This window comes from Danio aesculapii, chromosome 14 (assembly GCF_903798145.1).
Source record: "Danio aesculapii chromosome 14, fDanAes4.1, whole genome shotgun sequence".
Lineage (NCBI taxonomy): Eukaryota > Metazoa > Chordata > Actinopteri > Cypriniformes > Danionidae > Danio > Danio aesculapii.
Window position 1 is genome coordinate 23,024,164 of NC_079448.1, and position 23,845 is coordinate 23,048,008.

The 23,845-nt window shown below is 34.1% G+C and overlaps 1 protein-coding gene across 2 annotated transcripts in view; it reads left to right on the forward strand.

Annotated features, from left to right (window-relative positions):
• Positions 1–23,845, forward strand: part of LOC130240325 (C-terminal binding protein 1) — a 61,526-nt gene that overhangs the window by 17,938 nt on the left and 19,743 nt on the right. For both annotated transcript variants that reach the window (XM_056471795.1, XM_056471794.1), the window contains exon 2: positions 9,266–9,420. In XM_056471795.1, coding sequence (XP_056327770.1) covers positions 9,266–9,420 — 155 coding nt within the window. The remainder of the gene's footprint in view (positions 1–9,265; positions 9,421–23,845) is intronic.

Consider the following 23,845-nt stretch of genomic DNA (forward strand, 5'->3'; position numbering starts at 1 on the left):
AAAGTTACAAACGTTATTCACGATATACTCAAGTGACTCCTCTATTTAATTGTTTAATCTTAGGCAAATTTGATTGTCATTGGATCTGACGAGAAAATATTTTCGTTCATATTTTGTCGATTTTCAGGAGGCTGCCAATTGAAAGTTACAGACAAACGTTATTCACGATATACTCAAGTGACTACTCTATTTGAAAAATTTCTAAACGTTCCCAGGAAATTGTTGGATTAGAAGAGTACATTGACTTTCCAAGAATTACGAAAAGTAGGATTCACCCCAGCTCACTTTGTGACGAGTAAAACCGTGTCATTAAAAAACTGGTTTGTTCTTTTCGCCTGGTGAATGAGAGGTTGGGATTTAAAATTGGCTTTCATTTTCACTAGAAGACAACAAAGGGGACATGTCAGCTTGAATTATCGCCTGTGGGTAGTCGAGGTCTTTAGACTCGGTGTGCGACTGACCCTGTTGGTTCTTGTTGCTATGAACTAGCTAATTCAAACAGATCCAGATCACCCTCAGGGCAGGGCAATATGAACAGAGCGCAGAGGGATTTTGACAGAACTGTGTACGATGTGAGAAAGCACCATGTGTTTTGCTTTTTCCTCCAGTGCTTAATTTACCTATAGCTGTGATCTCGCAAGCTGTGTTTTTTTTAATTGTTGCTTTTAATCCCAAAGCTTTTATGCATGCACGACTGTCGTTGGCAGTTTGTCCTAATCAGAGAAATAAAAAGGAAGATAACAGTGGCTGTGTTCGAAGATAATCGGATCCTGCTGGGGTAGTTTAGATGTCACTGACACATAATTTATGGTTGTAAAAGTTCACCTTCATTACAAATGGAAAAAACAGCTGGTTGTGTATGGGAACGGATGCGCGAAAGTGAGGCATCTCCCCACAGAGGTAAAAGCGCTTGTTTGTGCGTAAATGTGTGCATGTGTGTGTGTGAGAAAGACTACCCTGAGAGCAGGAGTGGGTGTGTCTGTGTCTTATGGGCATGATTACACCATGTCTGCACTTGCCAGGCTGTGTATGGTAAAATTGGGAGAGGTCACAGGCGCACATATTGTTCTTTTGTGAGTATATCATTAAAAAATAGTTAAATGTCTCGCTTTTTGAAAGATGCTCATGTAATATCATGTTATGTTTCATTTATGTTTGAGGTGCAGGAATGAATTTAGTCTTTCGGTATTTCTTAAATCTAAATGATTCTAATTTGAATTTTAGTTTATTTATGAAGCAATTAAACAAAAAGTTTGGAAACGTTAAAGATTTAAATGTAGCTGAAAGTCTTTTGCTTGTCAAGGCTGAATTTTTTTAATTAAAAACAATACAATAGAACAGTATTTTTTTAAAATACTATTTAAATTTAAAATAATTATTTAATATTATTTAAAATATAAAATATTATTTAAATTTTAAATAATAACTTTTTTATTTTTAAAAAATGTTTTAAATTTATTTAAATTTATTTATTCCTGCGATTCAAAGCTGAATTTTCAGCATCATAACTACAGTCTGATTCTTCAAATATCATTTTAATATGCTGGTTTGTTACCATGGAAGATGTTGAAAATGCTGTTTCGTATTTGTTGTGGAAACTGATATATTACTGTTCAAAAAGTACCATTCAAAAACATTATTTTCGTCAAGGACGAACTGATTAATCCCTTTGTTAAGTATGACGTCACGCGACGTGGCTTTTGGATCCAATCGCTATATCAAACTGTATGGAGAGACTCAACAAATTATAATAATAAGCGTTTACAAAGCAATGCAATACTTTTCAAATCACGATCGCAATATATACAGTGTTTATACGGTCCTAGAAAACCTAGAAAAGTCATGAAATATTGACAAGGCATGTTCCAGGCCTGGAAAAGTTTTGGAATAAAAAAAAAACCCCAAAATGTTTTGGAAAAGTTCTGAATTTTTTTTTTTTACAAATATCTGTGTACTTGAATATATTTGAGATGATAATATCGGGTGGATTTTAAATACAATTGCGATGGCTGTCTCTTCACAACTTGCAGTTTTAGCTTTGCCTCTCTTTCACTTGCTTTCATCATAATTCATATGAGGCTCGTGTCCAGAAACAATCTCTAATAACTACAGAGGTATGATTCTGTGGGTGCTCGTTTATAATACTATATACTATTGTTTATAACACAAGCCAACATTTCTAAAATATTTTCTCACAGACAGCAAGATACTTTCTAAAAACTATTTTGCAGATGTAAAACTAAATATATACTACACAGATTGTCACATATTTGTTGATGTGCTGTAATAAATTTAAACATACATTTTGCTTCTTGTTTACCACATGTACAGGTACGTAGACATTACATAAAACATCATGAATGTTTACCTCAAAGTTTTGAAAAAAGTCATGGAAAAATCCTGAAATTTTAATAGTAAAAATGTGTATGAACCCTGTATAAATTCATGTCTAATATGTCAGATGGCCAGAATAAGTTTTTATAAATTGTTGAAATATTGGTGTCTGTGCAGCAAGTCCAGAGACTGTCGTGTACACCATAATTTTATATTAAATTCATGTTAATGTGTAATGATAATGGGGTCATAAACCAATATTTTCTGTTCAAATGAGTAGCGGCTTGGACCCGGAAACTGTGTTCTATACGTCACAACTTAACAAGCAGATAGTGACAGTAACGATATTTATAATATTCACAAAAATACAGTTATTCTGAATGTCAATAAATGCTGCAAAAATATCACAGCTTCCATAAAAAAATATTAATATAGCTGCTTCATTCAAAAGTTTAGTTAGACCAAAGACTCTAGAATACACTTAAAGGGGTTTTGGTTAGATCTAAAATTATACAAGTATATATGGCAGTGTAGTAACCTTTTTGACTTTTGAACTCGGTTCTTGAATGAGGTCAGGTTATTTCATACATATTTTTCTTTCGGAAATTGCCATTAGTAAGATTTTTGAAAAAAGTGATTACTTTTATATTGCAAAGACACATTAGACTGATGAAAATAACAGTTACAGTGTTTCAAAAAGATTTCTGTTTGATATATTCATCAAAGAATCTTGAAATAATGTGTTATGGTTTTCACAGAAACAATAGGCCGCATGCTTTATTTTGATAAGATGTATTTTGGCCTTTATTGTGATAGAACAGTACAGCACAGACTAACAGGAAGTGAATTGGGACTGAAGGAAAGGAAAAGGTCCCCAAGCTGGCACTCGAACTCGGGTCACCTATTGACTCCACAGAAGATTAATTTTATTATGATTATAAAAATAAGAAATGATTCTTCAGCACCAAATCGGCATGTTAAATTTTTTTCGGTAGAATTGTGTGACACTGAATACTGAAGTAAAGGCTGATGAAAATTAAGCTTCACAATCACAAGAATAAAATAAAAAAGTAAAATAGTTTTTGTAATAACATTTCTAATCACTGTTTTTACACAAAGTTGGTCAAATGATTCAGCCTTGGTTTAGCAAAAGTAATTTTTTTTTTTACTTGGGTTTTACTGGCCCCAAATTTTGAATTAGCAGTTGAAAACCTATTGGAAGATGTTGTTTTTTAAACTGACACCAGGCAGAATGCCAGCTTCTGCTATACTCAGCCAAGCGGCAAACTTATCGCCAATGTCAATACAGCAGTAACTGCCCACCTTTTCAGCAGCCTGCATCAGGAAGTATTTTTTTCTTATTCATTTTCTCTGCAAGGATTTAAACTAACCCTATCGGAGATGAATCAACATTACAAACATTGACTGAATGCAAAAAATGTTTGATAGTAAAAGATAAGGACAAATCTATAATGATGGCAAGAAACTGCAGTACCATGAAGCTTTGAGAATGGTTTAACTTAAGAAAACAATGGTTTAGTATTGATTTATTTTTGTAAAGCAGAAGTAAGCGATTTTCTGTAAATGTGCCAGACTTTCACATAACTTATTCATTAAGGACATAACTAGGAATAACAAAATGCAGTAAACTGTAAATTGGAGAAATCTGACATTGCGATATTTTGTTTTTGCTGCATTATACGTACATTGTGATATGAATATAATTTACTAGATGATTTCATTAGCTCTATTTGAAAATATTTCAATAATTTAGATCGACGGAGGTGATCAAGGATAACATATAATACATTGTAATCATACGACAGAGCAAATTTAAAAGTTAAATAAATAGTGCTTTATGGTTTACTGTAGAGTGTAACAGTATTCAAATACAAAAATATAACAATCAAATATAAAATAACATGCATTGCATAAATAATTTTATATAATGATGTAAAAATAATCTTTATATTTTAATACTTAATAAATAATCTAATCCTGCGATTTGACTTTTGTGGATACACACATTGCGATATCGATGCTCAAATGATATATTGTTCAGCCCTAATTATAACTATACATTTAAACAAAATCATAAGAAATGCCTATTATTTGATTTATTATGATTTATTTACCTAAATACAACTGGAAGTGGATGGAAAATGAACACAAGCTAAAAACAGCAGTGCCTACTCTTAAATTACAAATAAAATAGACAAAACCAGTCCTTGATAACATACAGTGCAATATATTTGTTTGTTCCAAAATGTTCCAACACATAACCATTTATAAGAAGTTTGTGAGTGCAGCTTGATTAATTAGTTTGCAATGATGTGGATATGCTGACTAGACTGAAACATTGATTAGCCAAACTGTCAACAACAACAAAAAAAGTTGATGCTACCATATAATAAAAGACTAATAAAAGTTTCTATTGAGAATCTGGCTGGAAATCTTTCAGTCCCGTGACTCTTGTTGGCATATCCACAATACAACTGTATTTACTATTATTGAGAGTGGGCATAGGATGATAACTGTTTCAAGGTATATCATGGTTTGAAAAAGTCAAGGTTGTAAAACCGTCAAAATGTTCTGCTATACCGCTCCTACGGTTTTTGTAAGATTTTATTTTAGTTTTTTAGGAGAACAGTGTCTTCAGCAGAAAATATATCCAAAGATGCCGTTTTAAAGAAATTGTAAAGAAAAAATTGTAAAGAAATCTGTGTTTTTGAAATTAATAAAGACAGCAGAAGTCAATGATTCATTTGAATTATATAGCCTGACATGTTTAATGTTCCAAACGATGTTAAATGTTGCTTAAAATAAAACATATCAGCTGTGTCCGAAATCGCCTACTACTTAGTAGGTACTGCATTTAAAGGTTCACGAAACCCTCGAGTACCTTTTTGGGATTTTAACAGATTTGTGTGTGTTGAGCATCAGTTAAGACAATGTTAGCAGCTGTTAGCTTTAATTGTGGGAAAAACTGGATAATTTTGAGCTTTTGTTAGCTAATTTCAGCTTCCGGGTTTAAAATTATTTTTGGGGCGGAATCAAAATCGGCAAAGATGACGCATTGGTTTCTCATTATTATTATTCATAGCTGAGTTTTTTAATCCTATAAGAACAGCCTGCTGCTTAATTATTCATGACTGCACGTGCTTTCCGAAGGCAAGGCAGACCTGCCAGTGCCAAGCTGTTAGACCCTATGTTGATGACTACGTGAGTGAGACCGGGTCCACGGACCCACAGCCCACAGTATTTAGCTGTTCATGAAGGGTCGTACGTGTTTGTTTCCATGATCCACAGGGTTTGTTGCATGTTTTTCCCCACGATGATGTCAGGGCCGATACAGCAAAGCTGTATGTGTGCAGCAAGCATTTTTGTCGGGAGAGCAGTACGAGAATTGGACAATGTCTTGTCTTTTATCAGGAGTTCACATTTAGACACATCGCCGTGCTGCTGTGTTTACCTAAATCCTCCAGATTACCATTAGGGCTAATGGTTGAAATAGGCAGGGCAAGTCAAGAGACCTGCTGCACTGAGTCTGCATTCAGACCCGGGGATTGAGGGAAAAGTTCTCATTTATAGTGTTTATATAAGCACGATTATCTTAATAATAATATAAATTGTGGTTATGTGTATATGAAATGACAAATGACACATGTAGCAGGGCATTAAATTACTGTTTATTTCTTTGCATTTTAACTTTGTAAACTATAAAATTATGCATCTCCTCATGGTTTGTGTCTAATTTTTTGAGCTAACTGACAACAGTTGTTTGCTCCCCTCCTTCTCCCCTGCTCTGCTGGCCACTCCCAGTCTTGCCCTTTGCTTGCAGAGCTCCACGCCCATTATGATGCATCTTTTGAAAAAATTCTGAGGTAGACTTGAACCGAAAGTGGGGGGTGTCATGGCCCTTTAAATTTGACTTTACTTCTTGACCGATAGAAAAGTATGTTCTGTACAGTATGAATGTGAGGAGTATGAATGGAGCTCGCACGTACTATAGGTGACATTTTATCATCATCACGTGACATATCCGCTTCACTCCATTCATGAATTCACTCTTGATGCATCATGGGATAGTGTAGCATCCATCGGATGTGCACTTCAGATTTTCGCCAGAAGTAGTAGGTCATCCGGGTACTTCTCGAGTACTACTCTGCTCGCATACTGTTTTAGTGTACTATATAGTATGGAAGTATGTGAATTCCTACGCAGCCGTTGTGTTCAAAGCGTAAAAAAAGTTATTTTTAGTTTTTTACCCAGAAATTTAAAAGAATATATTTTAGAACAGTAATACAGTGAAACCAGGATATTTTTTATCTAAGGTTATCATACCATTAGAGTCATATACTGGCCTATGCCTAATTGAGAGGATAACCCCTTGAGACGCAACATCACGTTTTCAAGGGGGTCCCATAAAAGACACTACAATTTACAACTAACACAGTTTTTAACAATGAAGCTCTTCTTAACCTCAAACCCTTATCAACCTGTCCCATTACAAAAAAACAAAAAAATCTTGCAGCAGTAATTTGTTCAAGAAAAAATAAATGAATCAGGAGAGGACCAAATACTATATATATATATATATATATATATATATATATATATATATATATATATATATATATATATATATATATATATATATATATATATATATATATATATATGAAGAGTTCAGATGCAAAAACCTCTAAATGCCATCTGTAATTTTTTCTTCTATAGTGAGCGTTTTTCTCAGCCTCAAATGTTTATGTTCAGTTATTTCATGTTAAAAGCGATGAAAATAACATATTCTCTGCCATAATATGTAAATTACCAAAAATGACTGAATCAAGACATTTTTGAAGAAAATTTCAGATGGCACTTTTACATCTGAACTCTTCACACACACACACACACACACACACACACACACACACACACACACACACGCACGCACACACACACACACACACACACATATATACAGGGTGTCCGCGGGGTCTTAAAATGTCTTAAACTTCAAAAACTAAATTTTAGGCCTAAAAAAGTCTTAAATTCGCTGAAATATTGAATATTAAGTCTTAAATCATTTCAAATGTCTCTTAATTTTCCAATGTCCATGTAAAGCTACCCGATCAGGCCTGTATACAGTTTACAGTCACCAACAATACATCTCGATAAAGCTCTATTGACAACTCTATTTAACAATTTGACACATCATTTAAGTATTATTTGAGTAATTAGGATTTTCATTTAATAGGGCAAGTAAAAATCCTTATGGTTTAGCCTTGTATAAGTCTGAAATTTCATTCATAATTGTCTTAAATAGGCCTTAAAAAGTCTTAAATTTGACTTGCAGCTCCTGTTTATTTTTTCCCCAATTTTTGTTTAACGGAGAGAAGATTTTTTCAACATATTTCAAAACATAATAGTTTTAATAACTCATCTCTAATAACTGATTTATTTTATCTTTGCCATGATGACAGTAAATAATATTTGACAGGGTATTTTTCAAGACACTTCTATACAGCTCAAAGTGGCATTTAAAGGCTTAACTTGGTTAATTAGGTTAACTAGGCAGGTTAGGGTAATTAGGCATTAAAAAATTTCAAAGGGAGGCTAATAATTCTGACTTCAACTGTGTATATATATATATATATATATATATATATATATATATATATATATATATATATATATATATATATATATATATATATATATATATATATATATATAATCAAAGACAGAGGTGGTGTCCTGATCATGACATTTTTGCTGCTTAAAAACACATTTAGCATTTTTCTCGTAACCTTATCAAGTAAAACATCATCTTATTTAAAAAGGATAACATTAAATGTAATTAAATGTAATTAAATACACGACCAGGGCTTGAACATCACTGCCTGCCTGTTTGTCAAATGGCGGACGTGGCACAAAATTTGATGGAGGTCACCACCTTGAAATTCTCTGAGGAAAAACCCTGTGTATATATACTGGAAATGTTGGTGGTCTTAGATCAGTAAATATTATGTGGAGCAGAGCTTATAATAGCACAGTTTGAGGTGAAGACAGAAAAATGAAACTGGTGTTCATTCGTTTATTACAAATCATCTGTTCTGCATCAGCTGCAGTTACATTAGGATTATACGCCCATTGTTTTTCATTAAAGCTGACTTACACAAGCATGTGTGGATTTCCTAATGATGTCATCAGTTGTCTTAAAAATAAAACTTTGCTTTGATGAAATGTCACTGACCAGTTATTGACAAGTTTCGCATGCTGTTCATTAGTGCAGTAAAAGGGAAAAATGGATATATTTTGAAATATTTCACCCAATGGTATTGTGAATATTCAATCAATTTATGCCTATGAAGATATTTATGTAAAAAAGTTCTTGTTATCAGGAACATATCAGCATTAGAACTCTTGATGTGTCCTCAGAAAAGCCACAACAGCTCTCTCTCTGTAGCAGCTGCTCCAAAACATGAAAAAACCTTTTTAATATTGAGCAATAAAGGCAGGAATCAGTCAACCAGATGCTAACACACAGTGATGCCTTTTCTGTGCTTATGAGTCACTTTATTTTAAGGATCTTTTCATAATAACTGTATTATGGTGTTCAATATTTGTGGTTGAGCCTCGAGCCAAGTAGTAGCGGGTCTCCTTTTTTCATTACAAAAGATTCATACAGACTCTACATGGAGTCTTGTCAGATCAGCGTGTTAACAGTGCTGACATCTGCCGTGCTTGTTTTAGTGGAATGGACTTGCTCGTTTAGCGTTTGTTGCGGTGTAAAGTGACTGAAACGTGACACTATAAGCTGGTGATTGCTCTGCATTGGATGGCATCTCTCTGTACAGTGTGAATTAGCTGTAAACATACTTGAAGGCAAGATCAAGAAGAGTAACACTTGATTTATTTCTGTCTGCAGGCATCAGGCCTCCCATAATGAATGGCCCCATGCACCCTCGTCCTCTGGTGGCCCTGCTGGATGGACGGGACTGTACGGTGGAGATGCCCATCTTGAAGGACGTGGCCACTGTGGCATTCTGCGATGCCCAGTCAACCCAGGAAATCCATGAGAAGGTAAATGTAAAAAAGCAGATTCGTTTACAACTAGTTTTGTTCAAGTTTTTCTTAATGTGTCCTCTATGATATAAACAAACAGTGCTTCAGCTCATGTGTGATTTCGCGGCCGCAAATACATCATTACATTAAGACAGAAGTGACATTTTTGGGTGAATTATGCATTATAAATAGGTATGTGAAACTTTTAACACCATATGGGGTGTCCATGTTGCTGAGCAACGTATATAAAGCAATGTTAAGACTTGTGCAACCGCCTTTGCATGCTTTTCTCTTGACCTTTAAAATATAATTAGCTGAATTGTAGAAAAGCAGAATTAAGATCAGTTGTAGGGTCAAATCCATATCGCGATCTTTTTTCGATTAATCGTGCAGCCCTACATTTTAAATAGTTTTTTTTGTGTCACAGTGGGGACTGTGAAAAAGGCTTTTGAAAAAGATCACGCATTTTTAGTCACGTGACCAGTTTAGATAAAATGGTGGATGACACTGTTATGATAATGTTTGTTTGTACATGCTTCTTTCTTTGATGGACACTGAATGTTTATTCAGAACTGTTGTATTGGGATTACTGTTGTCTATTGTTGCATTTGCAACTTTGTACTCTCATTTTACTCACAGCATCAACTGTATCATTGTTGGCCCATTCATAAAACAACATGGAGCTTTTCTTTGACATTTTGCCACAACGTATCAAAGAGCTGGAAGTTAAATTATCTGCAGACAGATATGAAGCAAGGTCAAAGAAAGCATTTTACATCTTGAAGCATGCACAGTACAGGGATGAAAGCGTTTTCTGTGGTTTCAGTGTTGGTGACCCATGTTGGGAAGCTTTTGAAAATGATAGTGTGGACGTGTTTGAGTGAGTCTTTTTAGACAAATAATGCAGTTAATAAATGTATTGGGATTAATATAGACACTGTCTTAATCTTGGGTCATCTTCATTCTAAATAAGGACATTTGCGTGATACAGATATCTGATCATTTATATTTAGAAGCCAATAAGTGATAAATAGGCAGATTAAAACACATCTTGATATGATTTTTTTTTTTAACTGAGCCAGAAACAAATACTAATTTCAATTTAAAACATTTCCTTGGATACATCTTGATTGGAATTGGAATTTGGTTTTCTTTTTTCCACAATGAGTAACTCGCACTTTTCCAAAATCTATTTGTTCTTAAGTGTGTATCTGCTGTGCTGCATGTAACATGTGTGTTGTGTAATTTAGAAGGCACTAATCAAATTCCCCATGCCTAGCAGCTCACAATAAAAAAATTTGAAGAAATAATCATTTATATGCTGATAATTTACTTTCCCACCAGCCTGATAACATATACGTTAAACATAAACGTTTATCGTCCAATACCGATATGGTCACCGATATGAAGTGCATTACCATTCCAAATGTAATTTTAACCTGTCTAAAGGAACGTTTTACACATAAGCGTTACTTCCTGAGGGTATTAAAACCTGCACTAGGAACATGATTAGCACTGTTAGGTGCCTTTTTTGAATGATTTACCAACGGCCGTAAGCGTTTTGCAAGCTGCTGTTGCTCCCTGCGTGCCTCGCGTTTTAACCGGCTGTTGCGTCTCGCGCTTTTGCAGTTGTGCACTGTCCGCTCGCGGTTGAAAAAGTCAACTCTGAGTGGAAAAAGCGTGTTACGTCAGTCGCGTCTTTTTCATTGTCCAATCAAATGAAAGCAGAGGCGGGGTTTACTTTGAGGTGCCTGCAGTGTTTGTGTTGTCAAGACAACTACGTAGACTTTGAAGATGGGGAAGAGGCTTGTAGTTGCTGTTTTGAGTTATCGGGTGCTGTATGACTCACAAATCTTGAATATCACAATATTATTACATTTTTAAATTGTATTAATATCAACAGCAATACGTGCGCACAATGGGCAGCTGATTCAGTCATTGCCTAGCGTCATAAGCCCACCGTGCTTCTTTTTTTCTTGTGAACAAAAAAGGCAGTGTGGTGCGCCTTGCGTTTTTAGAGCAGAAAAGCACGTTTGGTGTGATCAGCCCCTTAGGCTGCATGTCCACCGAAGCATTTTTGCAGAAATGCAAGCACTTTTCTAAAAACACTTAGCTGTAAGCATTTTTGAAGCAAATAGTTTTTTCCATTGCTTACTATGATTATGAGTTTCCCCACTCTACCATTACAAGTTGAACTCATTTAGCTGATTATTTGCTGACAGTTGCGTGATATTGTCCTGGCCCTACTCCACTGTGATTGGACAGCTAGCTCAAAAGTGACACTGATGAGGGCTGTGTTTTTCAACTTGCACTGCTCTTGCTACACTGCAGGCGATTTCTAAAAAACGCTCCGCTACCTTTGACAACAACAGAAAACAAACCCTCCGCTTGAGAAAAAAAAACGCTTCGGTGGACACGCAGCCTTAACTCTACATTGTGGTGTGAAGTGGGAAGTGTGAAACAATGTACTGCTAGTCGTGTGCTTTTATGTTCATGAGCTTTGGACAGTCATGGAAACGCAGCACATTTTGCTTCTGTGTTGTTTCCATTGTCAATGGTTGCTTTGGCATTTGAAGAGAAAAATGCCATGGGCTGATGGAAAATGCATCAGTTGGTGTGTAGGAGGTTTTGTAGGTAGTAGGTTTAATTATTACCTTTGCAGTCTGTAAAGTTCATTCAGGAAAATCTTGATAGCAGTTGGGAGTTTAAAATAAGAGGATACAAAACACTAAGTTTGATCATATAGGGCTTTGTAACTTGTAGATTTTGGTAAATTAGTGGCTAATATGTATAAATTCATGAGATCTTAATTTTCCTTCGGCTTAGTCTTTTTATTCATCAGGGGTCACCACAGCAGAATGAACCGCCAACTTATTCAGCATAAGTTTTACACAGCGGATGCACTTCCAGCTGCAACCCAACACCCAAAGAACCCAAAGAACCCAAAGAAAAATCATAAGATCTTATTATTTCAAAGTGTAAAGAGTTTACATGCTCCCTTTAAATTTACAAATTAAGACGTTAACCCAGGGTTTCGGGATATATCATGTAAAACATAGGTGCATGAAAACCCAGTATTAATGGCTTAATCTGGGTTAATTGTGAGCAGTGTAAAACATGTAGAAAGTGTCTGGTCATCTGGGGTTTAGAATAGCCCACTGTTTTTTCCCGCCAATATATTTATAGATTTTTTTTCTTTCCCCCCATCAACTAGGCATACATTAAAAATGCAGCCTACAAAACAGCATATTTATGTACATATACATGCACACATTAAAATGACATAATAAAAAAAATTATAATAAAAAATTATAATGAATTGAAACATTGAAAAATAATGATAAAATAACAAAATTAATAAAAATAATAACACAATAAAAAATAAAAATACATGTTTACAAACACACAATTTACAAAATAGACACTTCACATTTTCGGGTTTTTCAGTAGCGGAAGTCGTCATAGTTGGGTAATCTTAGAGCGAAGTAAACGGGAGATTAGAGCAAATGATTTTTTTTATAATCTTATTTGCTAAAATAATAAAAGAAAAATGCCACGATGGTGTTATTGAGACTTACAAAAAAAGAAAAAAAAATAGTGTGAGACTGATGACAGCAGCCAGAGGAGAAAATAACGTCAAATTTACTGTCCCGTCCCATTAGAAACACACTTTACATAAGGGATAACTTGTTTTTTTCTAATTTGAAGCTAAGATGATATAATACATTCATAAATACACATACATGTTCATATATAAAAAAAAAATCTAATATTAAAAACTTTAAGGATTTAAAATTATGATGACCGTTAAACGGTAACAATCTTGTGAAAAAGGTCCATGTTCATATATGGTCAGAATAACCCACTGCTTACTATGTATAAGTGTGAAATGCTTCAATGTTGTATTATTTTTGTTTTACATTGCTTTGAATAAGAGGGTCTGTTAAATAAATGTTTTTTTTGTCATCTATGCTGGCACAACTAAGCAAGGTTATAATAGTTTTGGATTTTTCATTGGTTTGGACTTTTTGTTTTCAAATTCAGTTAGTTTTAATTAGTTTTTAAAGGTAGTTTTACTGGTTTTTATTAGTTATTATATTTTGAAATCGCTTAGTTTTAGTTTAGTTTTTATTCGTTTCAGTGTTAGGTTTAGTTTTTAATTAGCTTTTTTTGTAAATTAGTATATTTGTTAGGTGCAAGATTCAAAATTATCAGCATAAATATTGTTTAATAAAAACTCAACCAAAGATAGGCTATTTTTTTGACACAAGAACACTACCATTCACATCTACCTCAAATTCAAATACAGCAGCCCACAAGATAGCATGCCTTCCCAAGTTTGGACTCAACCTATCAAAAATATGTAGTCAGCAATCATAATTTCAGTCAGTTAAAACACCATGATCACGTTTTGCAACCCAACTGAAGCATGATTCATTTATTTAAATTCCATTACGACTTTCTGTTATGAAATAAACAGAATAAATTAGTTAAACAAATTAGTTCAACCAATTCACTTAGAAGATCCTGTTAAAAAGAATGATTCATTCGCGATCAGGATCACTAATACAGAAATAAAGCGAGCACCATAAATGAGCACAAATGTATTAAATTAATACTTTTAAGTGTCTGCTCGGGTCGTATTTAATGTTGTCACTGTGCTGCTGTCATGTCCAGTCATGGTTTTTGTCGGACTGGAGGAAGACCGGCTTGATCTGGCCAATGGCAGATGCCATAACTGCCAAACACCTGTCAGCACAAAAGTATACAGATTTACTTCTAAAAGGCTTATGTATTAAATACATTTACAAAGACAAAAACGAAGGATGTTTTTGCTATAATTTTAGTTAAAGTTAGTTTTGTATGTACACAATACAGTTTCAGTTATTTAAGTTTTTGAAAAAACTCTCTTTTTTTATTTTTGTTTCAGTTAATGAAAATGATTTTTCATTTCTAGTTTTCGTTTGTCTTCATTAACTATAATAACCTTGCAACTAAGGTTATGTGGGTTGAAAAAAAAAACATGAAACATATTTTTTTAATCCATCAAATCCAAATGAATAAAACACATTTCTGGCTATTAATTTCCACTATTTCACTAAGGGATATTTCATATCGCAGAAGTACAATTCATTTTGAATGCTGTTCAAGTGTTATAAGATTTGTTATAACTGCGTGGAGTGGTATTTTTTTCTGCAATAGTTCGCACAGATGAATATATCATGTAATATATGTTACGGTATGGATCTGCAATACATCATAGATCCCTTTGGCTCGACATGATGGAGCCTCTTCGGCTTTGTTACATGAAAAAAGCACTTCATCTCCCAGGCAAAAAAAAAAGTAGCTTGCACAATGGGGTAATATTTATGAGGCTGTGAGCGTTTTTTTTTTTTTGTTGCCAGAAATGAGTAGAATGATTCATTAGATGAATTCACTGGGTAGTGTGATGAAATCTCGCAGCCATCCTCCCTGCTGTACTTTGTGTGATTTATTTATTTCATTCTCTATCTCACTTGCTCACAGCTATCGATCAATCATTTTCTTTTGCATTTGTTAAGACTGGATGGGCGGAATTCGATGTGTACTGTTGTGATGTTTCATTGTGAGAGAACACATTGCTCTTTGTCAGTCATCGCTACAAATAATGTTTGACCTGTTTCTCAGCAGTGAATGAACTGCATCTGACTTCAGTGTTGTGTGTCAGACAGAAAATGCGTGAATGAACTCTGAGACAGACACAATAAGAGAAGGCACCGTACATATATATATATATATATATATATATATATATATATATATATATATATATATATATATATATATATATATATATATATACATATATATATATATATATATATATATATATATATATATATATATATATATATATTTGGCTGCAACTCAACTAGACTTAAAATTAGATAAATAAACATCAGCAACTATTTTACAGCATTTATTGATATTGTTAAAAGTTTGAGTAGTTTTGAAGAAATTAATAATTTTATTTTGTAAGGATGCATTCAATAGATTGAGTGACAGTAATATCTGCTTTAATGTTTTAGATAACTTCTGTAAAAAATATAATAAAAATAATGTTCAATTGACTTATTGCCAGTGTAACAGATTTACTGATGTAAAAATAAAAGCAACAAACCGGTTCTAGTCTGAAACAACTGATTCATTTAGAAATTAAGCAGACTGCGGGGGGAAAATAAGTATTGAACACGTCACCATTTTGCTTAGAAAACATATTTCTAAAGGTGCTGTTGACTTGAAATTTTCTCCAGATGTTGATAACAACCAAAGAAATCTATAAATGCAATGAAAATGAATAAAATTAGTTTACAAATGATGCGTAAGGAAATGAAATGACACAGGGAAAAAGCATTGAATACATGAACAAAGGGAGGTGTAGAAAGGCAGGGAAAGCCCAGACAGCAGCTGAATTCTCTCAGAAGTTCTTCAGCGACCCTCTGCCCTTTGTTATTGTAAATAAAATAAAAACATGACATGTTCAATACTTATTTTCCCCGGTGTTTGACTGGTTTAATGAATGGATCACTGAGTCATTGACTCAAAACTCGTTCAGCTAGGCTTATGACTGTATCAAATTTTCTTGTTGCGATTAATTGTTGAAGCTTTTGGCAATATACAGTATTATCAAGACCTAAGCTGCAAAAAACAGGTATAATAACAATACTTAGTGTATTGCTTTATTGTATATACATGTTCAGAGTACACAAATGTTTTAACTATGCAACGAAATCTCATTAGTAAATGTTAGTTAATAGATTTAAATCAACAGCAAGATAAAGGCAGATTTATGACTTTTACTATTTTAATATTACTTTACAAATAGAACAGAATTGTATTAGTTATTAACTCCATTTAATAAAAAAATTATGACTAGTAATCAGATCACAACTATAATTTAAACGTGTTATTAGGCATTAACTAAGAAATTAGCATCACCTAAGAATAATTAGTTTTTAATAAAGTTTTTGTAGTTTTCATTGTGAGTTTAGTTAAAATATTTAATGTTAACTATTACATAGGTTTTTTTTGATAAACAACAGCGCAATAAATACTCAAAGGATTTTTACTCAAATTTTCAGCATGCAGTAGGCCAGATTGACATGTGAAAATGTTCATGTTTGAACTATTTAGCTAACCAATTAAGCTAGTAGCATTTGACTCTGTTATGAACACCGCTGCAAATACAATGTAAATATTCCTTAAAAAAACACCCTAAAAGTTTAAATAGTAAGTAATTCTTGATGGTAATTTGAAGTTCCCACAATATCAACTATGTCCATGTTCATTGTCATGAAAAAGTATTGAATCATTGTACTGTATGTCTTTATTCAATATTAGTTTCTTATATATTGAACTGTTCAATATTGCACACCCCTAGATAAAAAAAAAAACAGATTGGTAAAACCTAAAGGTTTGAAGATTAGTATAAAGTAGGATACGTAAATAAAGTATATAAAGCAGGAATATGCATATTGGTTTGCTTTGTCTCTTTTCTTGTACAAATATCTACAAACTCTTAGATTCTTATTCATTTAAATCAAAATTATCTGCAAGTGGGGTAAAAAAAAATGTAAAAATGTTTTTTGCTTTGAAATGTAGATATTTGGACTAGAAACAAGACAAAAATTCTAAGTAAGATTTTTTGGTCCATAAATTGCATAAATACAGTAATTAAAGACAATTCTGTATCTCCTGGTCAACTATAATTCAGACTCAACATTGCATATCTTGCATTGTGACCATTGCGAATGCGTGCATTGCGATATCAATGGTGAAACGATATATTGTGCAGCCCTAGTATAAAGGTTTAAAATGAAAATTAATTAGTATTATGGGGCTACATTATGATCTTTAAATAGTCTTTTTAAATGTTATCATCCAGTGATTCTTGGTCTACTTAATCCTGAAGAGGTTTTATTGTTATGAATCCCATTTTAGATTTTACACAGTCAAGGCAAGGCAAGGCAAGGCAAGGCAAGGCAAGGCAAGTTTATTTATATAGCACATTTCATACACAGTGGCAATTCAAAGTGCTTTACATAAACAGGAATAAAAGAAACAATTATAAGAGAAATAAAAACAAACATAAAAATGGTAAGAATAAAAATAAAATAAAAGCTGATAAAATGTGTTATAAAAGAATTAAAAAGAAGAGAAAAACATAGTAGTCGGACGTAGCACAGTGCTCATTCAGTAAAGGCACAGCTAAACAGATGTGTTTTCAGTCTTGATTTGAATGTGCCTAATGTTGGAGCACATCTGATCATTTCTGGAAGCTGATTCCAGCAGCGAGGGGCGTAGTAGCTGAAAGCTGATTCACCCTGCTTTGACTGAACTCTTGGGATTTCTAATCTATTTGATCCTAAAGATCTGAGTGATCTGTTAGGTTTGTATTCAGTGAGCATATCTGTAATGTATTGAGGTCCTAGGCCATTTAGTGATTTATAGACCAGTAATAATACTTTAAAATCTATTCTAAATGTGACTGGGAGCCAGTGTAAAGACCTGAGGACAGGTGTGATGTGCTCTGATTTCCTGGTTCTGGTCAGAATTCTGGCCGCAGCATTCTGGATGAGCTGCAACTGTCTGACTGTCTTTTTGGGAAGGCCAGTGAGGAGGCCATTACAGTAATCCACCCTGCTGCTGATAAAAGCATGAACAAGTTTCTCTAAGTCTTCACTGGAAACAAAGCATCTAATTCTTGCAATGTTTTTGAGATGATAGTATGCTGATTTACTAACTGCTTTGATATGACTATTGAAACTCAGATCTGACTCCAGAGTCACACCAAGATTCTTGACCTTATGTTTTGTTGTTTGACCCTTAGAGCCAAGGTACGCATTCACCTTGAGAACCTCATCTCTGTTCCCAAACGCAATGACTTCAGTTTTCTCTTTGTTTAACTGAAGAAAGTTTTGGCACATCCAATTGTTAATTTCATCAATGCATTGGCAGAGGGTGTCAATGGGGCTGTAGTCATTAGGCAGTAAGGCTAGGTAGATCTGAGTGTCATCAGCATAGCTGTGGTAGGAGATTTGGTTCTTTCTCATTATTTGGCTCAGAGGGAGCATATAAAGGTTGAACAGGAGTGGTGCCAGAATCGAGCCTTGTGGGACTCCACATGTCATGGGTGTCCACCCTGACCTATGGTCACCTATACTGACATAGTAACCTCTTCCTTCAAGGTAAGATCTGAACCATTTGAGGACCGTCCCAGACAGCCCAACCCAATTTTCCAGCCTATCCAGGAGTATGCTGTGATCGACAGTGTCAAATGCAGCACTGAGATCGAGCAGTACCAGCACTGTTAGTTTGCCTGAATCTGTATTTAGGCGGATGTCATTGATTATTTTTATAAGGGCGCTCTCTGTACTGTGATTTGGTCTGAAACCAGATTGAAAATTGTCCAAACACCCCTTGTAGTTTAGGAACTTGTTAACCTGGTTAAAAACAACTTTTTCAATGATTTTGCCAATGAAAGGGAGATTTGAGATGGGCCTGTAATTGCTCAATATGGTGTTATCCAAGTTGCTCTTCTTCAAGAGGGGTTTAACAACTGCAGTTTTAAGTGAGTTAGGAAAAATCCCAGAGAGAAGTGAAGCATTTACCACTTTTAGAAGATCCATTTCTAAGCAGGTCAACACCGTTTTAAAGAATGATGTGGGGAGCGTGTCGAGACTGCAGGTTGATGTTTTCATAATTTGCACGATCTCTTCTAAGATTTTGCCATTAATTGCCATGAAATCGGACATAATGTCTGATTTCTTAATTTGTGGTTGAGCTAGTCTGACGTCGACACAATTTGGCTGATTGGATGAGCTGATTGCCTTTCTTATATTATTGATCTTGTCAGTAAAGAAATGAGCAAACTCATTACATTTGCTTTCAGAGAGTAGCTCACTGGGAATCCGACTGGGGGGGGTTGTGAGTTTCTCTATCGTTGCAAAGAGTTTACGAGCATTGTTTACGTTGCTGTTTATAAGGCTTGAAAAGAAAGTCTGCCTAGCAGTTTTTAGTTCCATATTGAAAGCACGAAGACTGTCTTTATAGATATTATAATGGACTACTAGTTTCGTCTTTCTCCACATACGCTCAGCTTTTCTGCACTGTCTTTTCGTCATTTTTAATTTTGGGGACCTAGACCAAGATCCCCTTTGCCTGCTAGTTATATTCTTGGCTTTAACAGGAGCAATGTCATCTATGACATTCTTAACTTTAGAAATAAACAAATCAAGGAGAGAATCAACAGAGTCTGCAGATATACTTGGTGCTAGCGATATGGCCTTCATAAACTGCTCATTAGTGTTCTCATTTATGCATCTCTTTCTGACAGAGACAGATCTGTCTTTAATAGCTGGAGTGATCAATATATCAAAGAAAATACAGAAATGATCAGATAGTGCAACATCCTTAACAACAGTTGATGAAATGTGTAAACCCTTAGTTATAAGTAGATCAAGAGTGTGTCCACGATTGTGTGTGGGTCCTTGAACATGCTGAGTCAGATCAAAAGTGTTCAAAACAGTCATCAGTTCTTTTACAGCATTGATTTCTGGATTATCAATGTGAATATTAAAATCCCCAGCAATGGTAAAATAGTCAAATTCAGAGGTTACTAATGATAACAGCTCTGTAAAATCATCAATAAAAGCTGGAGAATATTTTGGAGGTCTGTAGATAATGATCAGTAAGATACGTGGAGCACCTTTTAGTACTATACTCAGATATTCAAAAGACAAAAAGTCACCAAATGACACTTGTTTACACTCATAGACATCTTTAAACAGGGCAGCAATGCCTCCACCTCTCCTATTGGCTCTGCAAACACTCAAAAAGTCAAAGTTTAAAGGAGCTGTTTCATTCAAAACTGCTGCACTACAGCTGTCATCTAGCCAAGTTTCATTTAAAAGCATAAAATCAAGGCAATTTGAGCTGATAAGTGAGCAGTCGACCTATATATTTTTATAAAACATGGTTACGTTTATTTCAGTTTTTTTCTATTAAATGCATAGACGGATGTATAATTTCAGAAATAATTTCTGCTATTAATTGCTTTTTAGAATGAAAAGTTGAATTGTGGCTAAAAATGAGCACCAATGACTCATACAAGTGTTTGTGGACTGGAACAAGATCAAGGGAAGCATTGTGTTCGTACACATAGAGCGAAATGACACAATGAAATGAAATGGGGAAAAAATGAACAATGAAACCTGGTTTACCGCTGTCAGACTGTTTTCACTTTCACACTGACCATGAACCTAAATTAAACTCATTTGCTCCATTCATTTAACTGGCTTCACGCGAAAGACCAGCCAGAAAAGACCATAACTCATTCTCTGTCAACACAGATCGCTTAATTCCATGTCATATAAATATTTACTCCTTCTGAAGGCGTTTATGTTTATTCAGATGTTTACTGGGGCCTGTGCATTTTGTTTCTGCTGATCTGCCGATCGCTTTTGGCATGTTTTGTGTGGGTTTGGGCGGTTGCCAGTTTGATTCTCAAAGAACACTCCCCAGGCCTGCACAGACAGATGGCACTGCCTTTTTGCCCCTTCCCACAAACCTACAAAGAACCTTCTTATTGCATTTATTTAATCGACCGCTGTTGAATGGAGAGATACTGTACAGTCTCAAGTCATTTATATTTCTATATTGTGTCAAATCAACAATCAGAAAAACAAACAGACAAAAGAAACATCATCAAAGTTCTATCAATACAATTTGTAGTGGGTTTTAATGATTATAACAGAAATCGACTGTGTCCAAAATATTCAAAAGCCAAAATGGAGATCTGCTCCAGCACTGCAGTCTTTGGCTTTCACGAGGTTTGGACTGATCTAAACAGTTGATTACTAAGAGAAAACAAATTACAAAACTACATAGCCCTGTGTGAAACCATAACTGTTAAACCGTAGCTTAACTCTGGTTCATCACACAATTTCTGGTTCAAAGTTCAATTTCTGTAGCCACACCCAGGCCTGATTAATGCTTACAATCAAGAAATCATTTAAATATTACCTCCTGACAAAGTGAAGGAGACCTCAAAATCTGCACTTGCTTTCACTTCTTTATTGGCTAGATGATCGATTTTATTTCTTTGGATAAATCAGGTATTTCACAGTGGCTTGAAGATACTAAGTATTTTTTTAAGGTAAAAAGGGATAAAATTCTCTCTGTGTGCTAGTTATGGCTCTTTTAATGATACATGGCAACTCCTTAAAAACATATTTTCAGTCACTTCTAAATTGCCCATAGATCGAAAATATTTTAATTTAATTTAATTTAATTTAATTTAATTTAATTTAATTTAATTTAATTTAATTTAATTTAATTTAATTTAATTTAATTTAATTTAACTCAATGAAAACAAAATTATACTGGAAATTGTATTGGTTTTAATAGAAACTGTAATGATCAGTTTCCACTCCACTGGTATTTTTTGGCATTTTATTGGTTGTTTATATCTTGTTAAAACCAATAAATTATTTAATGATAATTTAATTTAATTTAATTTAATTTAATTTAATTTAATTTAATTTAATTTAATTTAATTTAATTTAATTTAATTTACATACATAAATTTCATGTATGTATGTATTTTTCACTCAATAAGTGAAGTTTATTTATAAACTAATTTCGAGAGGAGCCTGCGCTTATGATTAATATCAGCTGTTCCTTGTTAGCTAACGCACAATTCATCAATCAGACGATTCCTAAATCACTATAAATAACCAAAGCATCTTACCTAGCCTTTTTCGTCTTGAAGAATCCCCCCTCCACCCCTACTCCTCCCCTTTTCCTTATTAGAGTGGCACGGAGGCCAATTGTTAACATCATTGCCTCACAGCAAGAACGTCACTGGCTCAGACCTTACCTGGCCAGGTCGGCGTTTTTGTGCAGAGTTTGCATGTTCTCCCCGTGTTTGCGTGGGTTTTCCCCGGGCACTTCAGTTTCCTCCCACAGACCAAAACATGTAACATAAATAAATTGACAAATTAAATTGTCATTTTAGGCAATGAATTCATCATACAATCTTCATAGCCAATTCATAATCAAGCTGGGGAGTTCTCGAGACCTACCTGAGCTCAGATTTCTCTCGCCCTACAACGGGAGGGAGCCCCAGGCTTGAGGATCTCACGAGCTCAGGGCTTTTTCCTGGGACAGCATGCCAAACATGCTTTCTAATCAAACATCGGCAAGGGCGAACTCTTGAAAACAAAATTATAAATTGTAATGATCAGTCTCCACTCTACTGGTAATTGTTTGCCTTCTATTGGTGGCTTGTTAAAACCAATAAATTCTGATGGAATATGTCCCAAAACGCATAATAAATAAATAAACTGTCTAGTTTTGATGCCTAGAATTTGATGGTATGTCATTTTCACTTGTAGTGGAAACCATTTGAACTTCTATGATGGTTTCTATTGTTTTTGTTCAGTTCTAGCTGGTTCACTGATGATTCATTCTCCTCAAGATGTAAAATCAATTGTCTGTCTGGAGAGGAATTATTAGCAGATGATGAAGTGACAAGAAAACTGTCTACTAAAACTGTAAAAAATGTCTGTTAAAATCTCATTGCTTTGTAGCTCATAAACCAAAACTGATTGCTTAATGCTGAGATTTTTCTTGATCCGTGGCAAAGCAAATTATGTTTTTCATTTAGAGCCAGAGTTATGATGTGGTAAATCTACTTATGTTGCGCGTGTTTCTCCTGAATTTGACGGTTTATTAGATTATGTCAAGCGTATTCAAGTAAACTGATTAATCAACATGAAGTGTCATTAGTGAAGTTGTAGAGTGACGTTTGTATTCAGAGTGAAAACTTGTGGCATCATGTTGAGTCATATTAACAGTAAAACATCTTGGAGGCGTGTAGTGATTGTTGTAATAGTTTCCAATTAAGAGTTCACCTAAGGATTTTCTCATCAGATTTAAAATGGTGCATTATTATGTTATGACAATGAAACGCACAGCCACATTCATGGTTTTAGGAGTTTATTTGGATTTGAATGAAGACAGAATTATATTATATTATATTATATTATATTATATTATATTATATTATATTATATTATATTATATTATATTATATTATATTATATTACATTATATTATATTAAATTATATTATATTATTATATTATTATGTTATGTTGTTATGTTATGTTATGTTATGTTATGTTATGTTATGTTATGTTATATTATGTTATGTTATGTTATGTTATGTTATGTTGTGCTGTGTTGTGTGTTAGCATATCATGCTGTTTTCAAATGAAGGTTTTAATTACTAAGGGAAAACAAGATACTAAACTGCATAGCCCTGTGTGAAAAATGTTTGCTCCCTCTTAAAACGGAACTTAACTCTGGCTCATCACACCTGAGTTCAATTTCTCTAGCCA